The sequence below is a fragment of the Artibeus jamaicensis genome, unplaced genomic scaffold (assembly GCF_021234435.1).
Source record: "Artibeus jamaicensis isolate MK-2021 breed Jamaican fruit bat unplaced genomic scaffold, CSHL_Jam_final scaffold_916, whole genome shotgun sequence".
Classification (NCBI taxonomy): Eukaryota; Metazoa; Chordata; class Mammalia; order Chiroptera; family Phyllostomidae; genus Artibeus; species Artibeus jamaicensis.
Window position 1 is genome coordinate 50,508,618 of NW_026522059.1, and position 12,217 is coordinate 50,520,834.

Here is a 12,217-nt window from a genome sequence, read left to right on the forward strand (position 1 = left end):
TATGTGTATGTGTGTGTGCTCATGTTATTAAAAATATCAAATAAGTGCTGCTTCTGAGACTTTCAGAAGTTTCTGCTATTTAATCTCTCCAAACTCCTGTCTTAATTAGTAACTTTCTATTGGACTTGGAATAGTTCTTAATATTCTCCACCAAAGATTGGAAGGCAGTCTTGTAGAGAGTGAATAAAGGCACTGTGGGGACCTTTGACCACCCCACAACGCTTGTTATTTCTTCGAAGAAAAGCGTTTCAGCACATATTTGGCTACTTGATAGAATTTACCCACCAGGTTGCCCTCTGGGCTAATAATTGCTATGAAAAATATCAGAAAATTTAGGTGGAGATATTTGCCAATTAAAATACATTTACTCTGACAGATTGAAATATTTATTTTAAGACAGTTTATGTGAGCTGTCTGAGCTATGTTCACCATTGGTTTTAATGCTACTTTGAGGAATTAAGTATTTATTCCATACAAAAAAGGAATTAAGAAAATAGCTCTGCCCTCCAAGAATGTTACTTTAGTTTGATAGGCACTATTGTGAAAGCAGTTTGACTCTCTGTTTTATAAGAATAAAGATAGTCAATTAGTTTTTCAAACCCTGAGTCTTAGTCTTCCAGTATTTGAGCTACTCTGTGAGGTAAATATTGGGACATGAGATAGAAAATCTTATTTAGATACTTATGGAATTATTAAGTAAAAAATTCTGTGTAGAATTTTAGATTGTATGTGTGTTAGTTCATTAAGTTTCTACTATATGCCAAGGTTCTTCACAAATATTAATCCTCAAAACAAAACCATTACTGTATAGTATTTATTATGATTTTTACAAATTTGGAAATGAAGACAGAAAGGGCTTAGTTAATTTGCCAAACACTTTAAATTTTAAATATTTGAATCATTAACAGAGCCTCTGAATTTAATTCCAAAATTGTTTGTATTGTATAAGTTTCCTTTAATTAATCTTTTATGGAAGATAATAAAAATTAATTAATTTAACAGATTGATTTTGTTTAGTCAATAAAAGGATACTACCAAAAATAGTTAATTTATCTTAAATTATATTTTTCATATTTATAATGCATGTGTTCAACTTTTATTGTTTTTGTGCATGCAGGTATGTTTATATTTATAAATTTCATAATATAAATTTTAAAACAATGCATCTTCTCATACTTGTGACACCACCAATGAAAAATAATGTCTGTTTACAAATATAAAAAGAAAGCTTATAGTGTTATTTAATATAGCATTCGGTATGATATATTGTGTTTTAAGTCACTTTGCATAAATTGTACCACATCTATAAACTTATTTGCATAAACATAAATTTAATCTTGGCTTGAAACCATGATTAGGTCACTGGCTACAAGAGTAAAATTTTAAACACTTTCAAAATAGACCAAATTAGTTAGCACATGGTCAAAAAGAAGAAAATTTATATTATTAAATGCTACTCATTGGCAGTAATATTTTTAATATATAACAGTCTTCAATCAATAGGCTTATTTTTAATTAAAAATAAGTGACAGTCAATAACCTTAATTTCTTGCATGACAATCATGTTCTTTGGGCATTGTTTTGTTTTTATGTATGAAATATAAATATTTGGCTAAAATTAAGGTAGTGTGTAACTTTTCAAAATGATGAGGTTCATGCTGTTTTAAAATATTTAAAAAGATTCACTAGTGGTACACATTTTTTCAATTTTTTTCCTGGTTCTTTTAAAATGATGTTATATCTATTCTACACAGCCTCTCTAAAACCAGGGGCTAAAAGAGAAAATTCATCTACAAGAAAGAGAGGAACATTTGGATTTGGAAACAGATAATATAGGAACAGAAATACAAATAAATTAGGCATTTGTAAAATTCAGGAAAAAGATAACAAATGTCTATGGCAGGTACAAGGGGAGAAAAGTGGTGACTCACATCTTTATGAGTAAAAAAAAAATTCAAGAAGATGAGAAGTTATAAATAAATGGAGAAGCTTGCAAAGAAAAGGTTTTAACTTTTCTGCATGGTTCCAGAATATGTATTATGTAGAGATTAGTACCCTAAAACAGAGTATTATCAATTTAATATTAGAGATTAGAGAATTTGTTCAAATGTGGCTCCTGGTGGGTCTTTTTTTAATTGTCATATATCAATGATTGAATTATTGTTTCCAATATAGGAGGAAAAAGAACCGGTTTTGAAAACTGATAATTCTATTATCTTTGTTAGTTAGGTGTAAAACCCTTTAAAGAATAAAAGGAAAGCAATCTTTTTGAACCAGGTTTATTTGCACTTGTGATCCCAGAAATACACATGAATCATTTATGTGCTGGAACATAGCAGTCTCCAAGCTCTGCTCCCAGGTCTCCACAAACATATGACTTGTAGTGATCGAGATAAGAACTTAGTTGAGAGATAATATTTACCACTGACACTGAGTTACTTTGATGTAACTAGAACCTCATCATTTCTTAGGCAACAAGAATATGTAATGTGAAAATGAGAAGAGATTTAAAAGTTGATTTCAAAATATGTTCAAAAAATCATTGAAAGGAATTAATATTACCAGTTTAGCTGTTTAATAACACTGCAGTCCTTTTATCTTGTCAAATAAATCATTAATGTTTGATTTTAAAATTACAAAACACTCCATTTATTGCCAGATTTGGAGTCTCTATATATTTAAGAATAAAAACAAAACTTAAAGGAGGAATATGTTGTGCAACTACAGTTTTATAAAAAGCTAACCACTTAAAATCCTGTCTTGCAGGAAAGAACCGTGACCATTAGAAGACAAACTGTAGGAGGATTTGGATTAAGCATAAAGGTAGCCAGTGTTTCCAGTCTATTCTTACAAAAGACATACCATATTGCTGCATTTTTTGTGTATTTTAATTTGGGGAAGATAAATAATTAAACAAACATAACTGTAACTCCTCAATATCTGGACTGAGATGTAAGCTAAGCAGGTTTTCATAGACCCTTGGCCATTTTTGGATTTAGAAATTTCACAAAAGTATTTGGAAATTTTACATCATCTGGCATTGAATAATACTAATTAATTATCTTTTGTACCTGTTTTTATTTAAATTAACAAGTATGGTGTTTGAGTGTGCATATCATCTTTTAAACAACCTGAGTAGGAAATACTGACCTGTCGTTGAATGTAGACAAAACAAATTCTATCTAATGAGGTCTTATATAAGTTAAGTATTAATTGTATTACATTCATCTTTTTCTTTTGTTTAGTCTTCATTTTTATTTAAGAAAAGAGTAAAATCTCATGTTACATTGCCAGATATATAGATAGGATAGGCTTAAAGTTTAGCATTTGCTTTATTATAAAAATTATCATCTTTTTATTTCTATTTATTAAAAAATTTCCTCAAAATTTATTTTAGTTATTCACTTTTTATTGTATTTTTTCCATTACTACTCATCTCCCTTATACCCTCTTCTACCTCCACCCACTTCCCTTCCCCCCAACTCCTGAAATCACCACAGTGATGGTCATTTCTTTCTGTCTATTGTTGACTATTAAAGATGTACTACACCTGCAACTTATCATATTGAAGCCAAACAGAAATTTCTAAATGATGGGAAATTACATAAATATTAGGAAAGTTAACTCAATGACTTTAAAATACCCTATAGAAACTTACATCTCTAAGTAGATAATTGAAATTTATATTGACCTTGATTGGTGGGCTAGGCATTTTGCTTATGTAAGGTGAAAAATCATACACCTGAAGCACAGGTTTCATGAACTTTTAGTACAGCTCAAGTTATATATGCTTGAAAATTAAAATTCAAAGTTTAGTGACTATAGCTCTAGTTTACATTATGAAAATGTCTCAGAAAACTGATCAATGTGGAATACTATTATGTAGTCAAGTAATAAAAATATTACTATATGAATGTTAATTTTAAAATATACTTGTACTTTATCTGTGATCAATTATGACCAGGAAGACACACAGAACAAATTATAAGGTTTAAGTATGGAGATGATGTTGTGGCAATTCTAAAATTGAATAGACGGGTTTTTGTTTATATTTGTTTTTTACCACAATACTCATTGAGAATGATGTCAAGGTTTTAAAGGTATGACTTAGGAAGTACATGAAGAGACCACAAAAGCTGAGTGTGAATAAAGTTCAACAGTGAAAGTAGGTTTCATTTTCGATATGCATTTTTATCTAACCTGCACTGACTCTAATTCTGAGAGTGGAGTAAAAAATGTTATTTCCTTTTTTAATTTCAATTTATAATTTAAACTTAATAATATGTTGTTATTCATTTTTAATAAATTACCACATTTTAAAATGGAAAATCTTTAAGCATCAAGAATTCTGCCAAATGAATAATTTCAGCTTAATGAATTTATATTTCAATCCAAGTAAAACTTTTAGACACATAAAAATACAGTAATTTTCAAAATTCCATGTATGTATATTACATTCAAAATATTGGCCATAAAAGTAGCACTTGAACTGTGATTGTTGCCATCTTTTAGGAAGTTAAACAAAAAGGAAATTATTTTTTTTAAAAAAATATATGATATACAAACAAACTAGAAGTTTAAACATCAATAGATTTAGTTAGATTATTACTCATTCTGAAGATAAATGGCTAATAGTAGACCTTTCCAGTTTGGTTTTCTCAGTACTTACCACTAATCTTTGCTTTTCTATTTTCTTTTTTTTAATTTTAGTTTTAATCCTCATCTAAGGATATGTTCATTGACTTCAGAGAGACAGAAAGGGGGAGGGAGAGAGAGAGAGAGAAATATTGATGTGAGCCCTGGCTAGCACGACTCAGTTGGTTGGGCATCATCCTGTAAACCGATAGGTAGACGGTTCAATTCCTGGTCAGGACACATGCCTGGGGACCCAAGGGACAACCTGGTCCTGGGAATCGAACACACAGCATTTCGGTCTACAGAACAATGAGCCAACCAAGTGAGCCACACTCTACTTTTAAAACTGTTATTCTGTTACTCTATTACTTTATTTTAAATTATTTTATTCTGTTATTATATTTCAAAATATGGTTATTTCTTTATTTAAAATAGCAATGTTATTGTACAAATCCTTTTCCCCTTTATCTTGTCACAGGTAAATTGGAAAAATACTGGGTTTATCTATTTGCACTATTTTCTTTAGATCTGAGAATCTAAAATATGCATGTTATATACTTTAATAGTATACTTTATAATATTAAAAGTGGAATATTCTACAACTTTATATAATATTTTATGTTATAAGCTACATATGTGAGATAAATAGCTTAAGAAATTATTTTAATGATGAGTTAATATTTTAGTGTTGATCATTTATCTATTTGTTGCTCACTGATTTCAGTTAGCCATCACTATGCACATGAAGATATAAACATATATTTCATTCTTACTTGGTGCAGTTAAGTAATCACTGCTGACATACACTTGAGGTTTTGTAGTAAGGATTATTACTTAAAATCTCAAATATCTCAGCTAGATATACCAGAAGGAAGAGTGCATGTTAGACAATTGAGAGGCTTTTACCAATATAGTTAAGACTCTTATGGGTATTTCTGAGTTTCACTGTACTCAGAACATGTAATACTGTTATCTCAGGTTTTCCTTCCCAGAAACTCTTTTAAAAATCTTGGCTGAGGGACAACAAAATGTCCTTTCTGATCAGAAAGCACTGAAGGACTTTAAAATGTGCTGTTGGAAGACAAGGCTTGTGGCTATGCTACATTCTCCTGACAAACCTTAGCTTCTGGGACCTTCCTTGCAACCTTTGCCATTGCACAAGGCAGTAATTCTTCAGGTATCCCAGGTGATAGCCAGAAAAACTTTGTATATAGCATCTATTCCAATGTTTTTTAAAATATTTTATTTATTTTTAGAAAGAAGGAAATACAGGGAGAAAGAGGGGAAGAGAAACATCAATATGCATGGTTGCCTCTTGTGTGTCCCCAACTGGGGACATGGCCTGCAACCCAGGCATGTGCCCTGACTGGGAATCGAACCAGTGACCCCTTGGTTCACAGGCTGGCACTCAATCCACTGAGCCACACCAACTAGGGCAATGCTTTCTTTATTAACATTCCTCAGTCCTTACAGTTTGGGGTAGTATGATGTCTCTGATGCTATCAATGTCCATTAAGCCTCTATCATCTGTCCGTATACAACATTATTTTCCCTCCCAAACACTGTGTTTAGCCAGAGATTCCCCTGTATGGGCATGAAAATAAAAGTCAGCCTTTACCTTTTTTATTTTCTTTAGATCTGAGAATCTAAAATATGCCTGTTATATACTTTTCTATCTATATATGCATGTTCTGTCTTATTCATTGGACAACTTTGAAACTTCTGGAATAAAAATTGTGGAGGTGTCTCAGAGGTTGACATAGTTATATGTCTCCACAGTTTAATTCTAGGTCTTCTGTTTGACATCTTTCCTTGAAGACCAAATGCCAGCGATGACATTGTGTGCAATAAGGAGGATACCCATTTCAAATTTTTCTAAAATCCCAAACAATAAGAGGAAGAAATAAATTTAATAAAAATGAAATAAATAATGATTGACTTAAATGATAACAATATTATTTAAGTAAATCTTAATTCACTTTTTTCAGATTTTATCTATTTCGCTTTCTATTATTAGTTTGCTTTTTAACCTTCAATTGTTTCATTTGCATTATAAGAATTTTTAACAAAATTTGACTCTCCTATAAAAACCATAATTATTATTTAAAAATTATGTCCAAACTCCTTAATTTGAAACACTCATCCAATAATTTTAAATCAAATGTATTGATATTTAATATAGAAATCACAGATTTGCCTTCATAGGCAAACCTGTATAGATTTTTGACATGCCATCATTTTATAAAGATTATTTGACTATGGCCCTGGCTGGTGTAGCTCAGTGGACTGAGCATGGGCCTGTGAATCAAACAACTGCGGTGCATTTCCCAGTCAGGGCACATGCCTGGGTTGGAGGCCAGTTCCCAGCAGGGGACACATGAGAGGCAACCATACATTGATATTTCTCTCCCTCTCTCCTTCCCTTCCCCTCTAAAGATAAATAAAATCTTTAAAAAACTTTTTAAGATTATTTGACTATGGAAAGGCAGAAAGCAAAACTATCTATATGTCCATGTTATTTCTAAATTAAGGGAAAAGACACACAGAGCCTAAGACCAGTGAATGCGTAGCAGATTTGCACTGGTGCTGCAGGTGGAAAAGCAGATGCCCTGAGAGGAGATGCCACACACAAAACCGACATTCTTGCTCCCACTTTTCCGTTCTCTAGTTAAGATGAACTATTTGTCTTCAGCTTGTAAAACTGAAAGGAATTATTTTTAAACCCTGAGGAGTGTGTGCAATCCCAGATCACAGCTTTCTGGTCCCATGTTATAGTTATTCCCTTCCAGAAGGAACGAACGTGTAACTGAACCACGGTGCGATGAAAATGGGCATGGCATACAGACACTGAAACCTGGCCCGGCCCTCTCTTGTGTTTAAGTGACCTTTCCTCCACAAGCCCCTCAAAGGGGGAGAAATGATTGTCAGACTTTGTGATCAGAAACTTAGTCATGAACCAAGTCTAGTGCTTTTTGCACTGTGCTCACTCCTGTTCTCAGTCATCCAGGAAGCATTGTTTATTTTAAGGTATTTTTAGTCTTGTGTCGCTTTCAAAGCCATTCTCATGTTTGCCGTAACTTTTGTGTCTTCTTTGATTTAAATATTCTTCATCCTTCAGAAGTCACAAACTTCTGTTTATATTTCATGTATTAGTTTTTGAGGATTTTTTTGCTCCCCAGTAAAATTTCAAGCTTTTTTATTTATATTTTAAGTAGGATCCATAGCATCTAATATCTTATATTTTCATCATTCTTCTAATAATGATTATTATATGGATAATCATCTTAAAGTAGGCAACCATCTAGACCTTATGGAACTTTTATTTATATTCTTATAAATAAAAGATATTTATATTTATTTATATTTATATTTATAAATACTTATAAATATAAATACTTATATTTATTTATATATTTTAAAATATAATATCATGCATGTGCATATTTTAAAATAACACTCTTTTCTTCTGAAAATTATTACTTTAAAAAAATCACCTTTTAGAGAAATGGTATTTTGAATATCATTACTACAAAATTATCTTATGGTACATTTTCCAAAAGACAAGTTTTTCTTATGTAAACAATAGGTTATTCAAGCCCATTAAGGAAATGTTTATAATCAAAAGTAGTTTCTATATGGAAGCCTTAACTTTGCAATTATCAAAACAAAATAATAGCCCTGGCTGGTGTGGCTCAGTGGATTGAGTGCCAACCTGCAAACCAAAGTGTTGCTGGTTCAATTCCCAGTCAGGGCACATGCCTGGGTTGCTAGCCAGGTGCCCAGTAAAGAGTGCGTGAGAGGCAACCATACATTGATGTCCCTCTAACTCTCCTTCCTTACCCCTATCTCTAATAAATAAATAAATAATTAATTTAAAAAGTAAATAAAATAATAAGTATTAACATTTAAATCTTATTTTTATAAACAATAATTGTTAATATTTACTAACTGCTATTATGGAGCTATATTCTGAGCAAAATACTTTATATTCTGTTTCACTTGGTGTTTATTATTATCCATCAATGACTGTTATCCCTCTACAAGCAATAAAATTAAGTATTAAGAGGTTAATTTACCCACTGATATAAGTGGCTGAGGCTAAACCCCACATAAAGCTGATGAAAACGCCCTTCTTAAAAACTGTGCTCTAGCCCTGGCTGGTGTAGCTCAGTGGATTGAGCGCGGGCCTGCGAACCACACGATCGCGGTTCGATTCCCAGTCAGGGCACATGCCTGGGTTGCAGACCAGTTCCCTGCAGGCCAGTTCCCAGCAGGGGACGCACAAAAGGCAACCATACATTGATGTTTCTCTCCCTCTCTCCTTCCCCCCCTTCCCCTCTAAAGATAAATAAATAATAAAATATTTAAAAAAAAACTGTGCTCTATAGATATAAAACCTAGACTAAAGTATCTCTAAAGTCTTAGAAAATATAAACAATGCTTCTTCTCTAAGTTATTTATATACTGGTGTATTTAAAACAAATTAATTAATTAAAATGTTCAAGATCAAACAAGCAAAATTTTAACATCAAGTGCTGAATTTTAATTTTATCAAATTTACCAAATAAAAATACATGTCTTCACTCTATAATACCTTTCTGCCATCAATTTATTAGTTATTTTAGGACAAAAGTCTTAAAATGCCAACTGTTGATATAAGTACAGACACATTTGTATGCATTTCTCTTTGTATTGTCCTCCTGCTCTTTATACTTGAGTCAATTCATATGTATGCACCAGAGACAGCGCTGATACACACCACCATAGAAGCAGGAACATAACAGGCAGGTAATGAAGCTTATACTGAAGATTATGAATCAGTCTCAAGAATCAGTTCAGACCACCCACTGGCCAATTATCATCAGAAAGACCATTTTTCTCAAATTAACCAGCTTATTGACATGTCATACATATACTATACAGTTTACACATTTAAAGTGTACAGTTGAATGATTTTTATTATATTCACAGATAAGCATGTAGGGGAGGGAGAAAACTCCTCTTCTTAAGCTCTTAAAGCAGAACTGGACACAAGACCAGATTAATGAGAGAAAAACCAATTTAACACATGCCCAAGGGAGAATTACAATCTGATTCTCAGATCGTAAAAAAATTAGGCTCACCAAAATGGTCAAACCAGGTGCCTTTTACACCTGTTAGCCAAAGAAACACTAGATTTGTGATAAATTAACAGAACAGGAAATTTACTGCTTATTACAAAGGAATCTAAGCAAGGTTTGAATATTCCTTTGTGAGGAATCTAAACAAAGTTTGGGTTTGGATAGTAAATTAGTAAAGGTGGTACAAGATTTGTTTACAAAAGCTTTTCAACTCTGGATTCTTTAAACGATTGTGATAAATTTGTGTCTCAGCCTTCAGGAGCAGGGACACCAAACACGTGGGAGGTTATTTTTGCCTGTAGGGAGACAGAGAATTCAGAGCTTTCTTATTTTAAGTATAGTTTCTTAAGTAACTTTAGTTCAAAGTAATCACTATGCCATTATAGGATATCTTGAGTGCGCTACCCTGGACCTGACATATGCAACTGTCACTTCAGTCTGTTTTAGAACATAGTCATCAACTCAGAAAATAACATAGCTGATGCAAACAGTTTTGTGGTCCAGGGACTTAGGGTCCATGACCCACGGTGCGTTCTTGGCTTCCCACAAGAAACAATTCAAACTTGAGCCAGCATAGAGTTTTAAGTCAAAGCAAGTTTATGTGAGACACTGAGACAGAGAATGGATTACTCCACAGATGGAGCCGCCGTTCTTCAACACATTTGCTTCCTTTATTGAGGTTCATTTAATTTGGGGCAGGGTATTCAATGAGTGGGGATACTCAGAATCCTTCCAGAAAAATGAGTGGGTGTTTCACAGAGGAGCTCCACTGCCATCCTGTGCCTTTACATGGGCTTTCTGTTTCCAATCACGGTAGTGTGGAGTGTCACCTTTAGCATGCTCATGTATTAAAATGAATATATAATGGGGCTAGGAGTTACCATTAGGTTAAATTAGTTGTCATATGTTAGACTGAGCTGGTCTCTGCCAGTTTTAACCTATTAAACTGCTTTCTGCCCTGGGTGACCTTCTGCACCCAGCCTATCATTCCTACTCTGCTTATGTCTGTCTAAATGCCTACTAAATCTATAAAGTATGATCAGCAAAGAAGGTCATAAAGCATAGCCAGCACCTCAGTTTTCCGTGGAGTCTGCAAAATAAACTAGTAAAACAAGTTTTTTGGTGAAACACACAATTCTAAGATTCAGTTCCTCAGGTACAGAGAGTCAGAATTTAAACTGCGAAATGACCTGTTTACTTGAGCATGGTCAGAGACCAGATTGCCGAAGCATCCCGATACTTAGTGTTAAATTATGGTAGTAGAATCCTCAGCAGCTAAGTGTGGTATTCAAATAGATTAAGGATAGTTGCCTATATTATATCAGGTAGTCTTCTTTTAGGTGCCTCTTCCACACCTGTGCACTGGGTTCTTAATTCTAATTAGTATGTTTTTATCTGTCCACAAGTATTTTCCTTACTCTAAATGAATATATACTGGTGTGGTCTATGCTTTTTTTTATTCTCAGGAACCCAGAATATAGTTGATTGATTGATAGGAATAATAAAAATAATGGATTGAACAGATTTATTTTGTAAGATTCCTGATGTTCTAAATGTACTCTGAGTTTGAATTTCACAGTTATGCTAGCAAAAATCATTATATAAAGTCCTATTTATAATGCTTTAGATAGGACGTTATATCCCAGTTCCTATAAAACTATAAAATTAACTATGCCTTATAAACAAATTATTAAAAACTGAATAATATTGGTTTTAATAGTTTGAGGCTACCGTTAAATGTCAGTTGACATTTCCTAACCTTGATTTTACACTGGCACAGCAGAGGTCAGTTCACTTATCCTGTAAACCCCTGAGTCACAAAGCCTGGGCTAAGGATAGGTTGAGGAAAAGATGGTAAAGGAAAGCCTGCCCTAACCCTGCAGACTTTACACTCTGATAGTGAAGTAGAAATTGATAAAACTCTGATGTAAATAAGTCCCTGCTAGCCAGCTATGCAGTACGTTGGAATGTCGACTTGATATGCCAAGTTTGCATGTTTGATTCTCAGTGAGGGCATATATAAGAAACAACCAATGAATGCATAAATAAGTGGAACAACAAAGTGATGTTTCTCTCTTCCTCTTACTGAAAAAAATCAGTGACTAAAAATTTTCAAAAAATGTGTAACAGTTAAAAATTGTGTTGTAAGTAAACATAAATCACAGCCATGACTCAGTGCTATGGAAATGAATTACTTCAAGTAGGGAGATGGTAAAGATGGGACCCATCAACTAAAATATTGAATATGAGTAGAAGTTTACCAGATTAAGAGTAAAGGAAAAAATATTTTCATGGCAGAATGGGCAGCATATGTTGACCTCCTTTAATGTTCAAACTGATAAAGGTGGAGAGCTAGCAGCAAGGGGAAGCTGAGGTCACGTGGCAGAGGGCTGTTACAGGTTTCATATTTTATTCTAAGTGTAAGGGAAATCCTATTACCTGTTTTGAACAGAGTGAGTCAC

At 33.0% G+C, this 12,217-nt stretch overlaps 1 protein-coding gene across 1 annotated transcript in view; it reads left to right on the forward strand.

The window, feature by feature from the left end:
• Window positions 1-12,217, forward strand: part of SNTG1 (syntrophin gamma 1) — a 364,140-nt gene that overhangs the window by 50,267 nt on the left and 301,656 nt on the right. Inside the window, exon 3 of the mRNA XM_053661064.1 lies at window positions 2,767-2,823. Coding sequence (XP_053517039.1) covers window positions 2,767-2,823 — 57 coding nt within the window. The remainder of the gene's footprint in view (window positions 1-2,766; window positions 2,824-12,217) is intronic.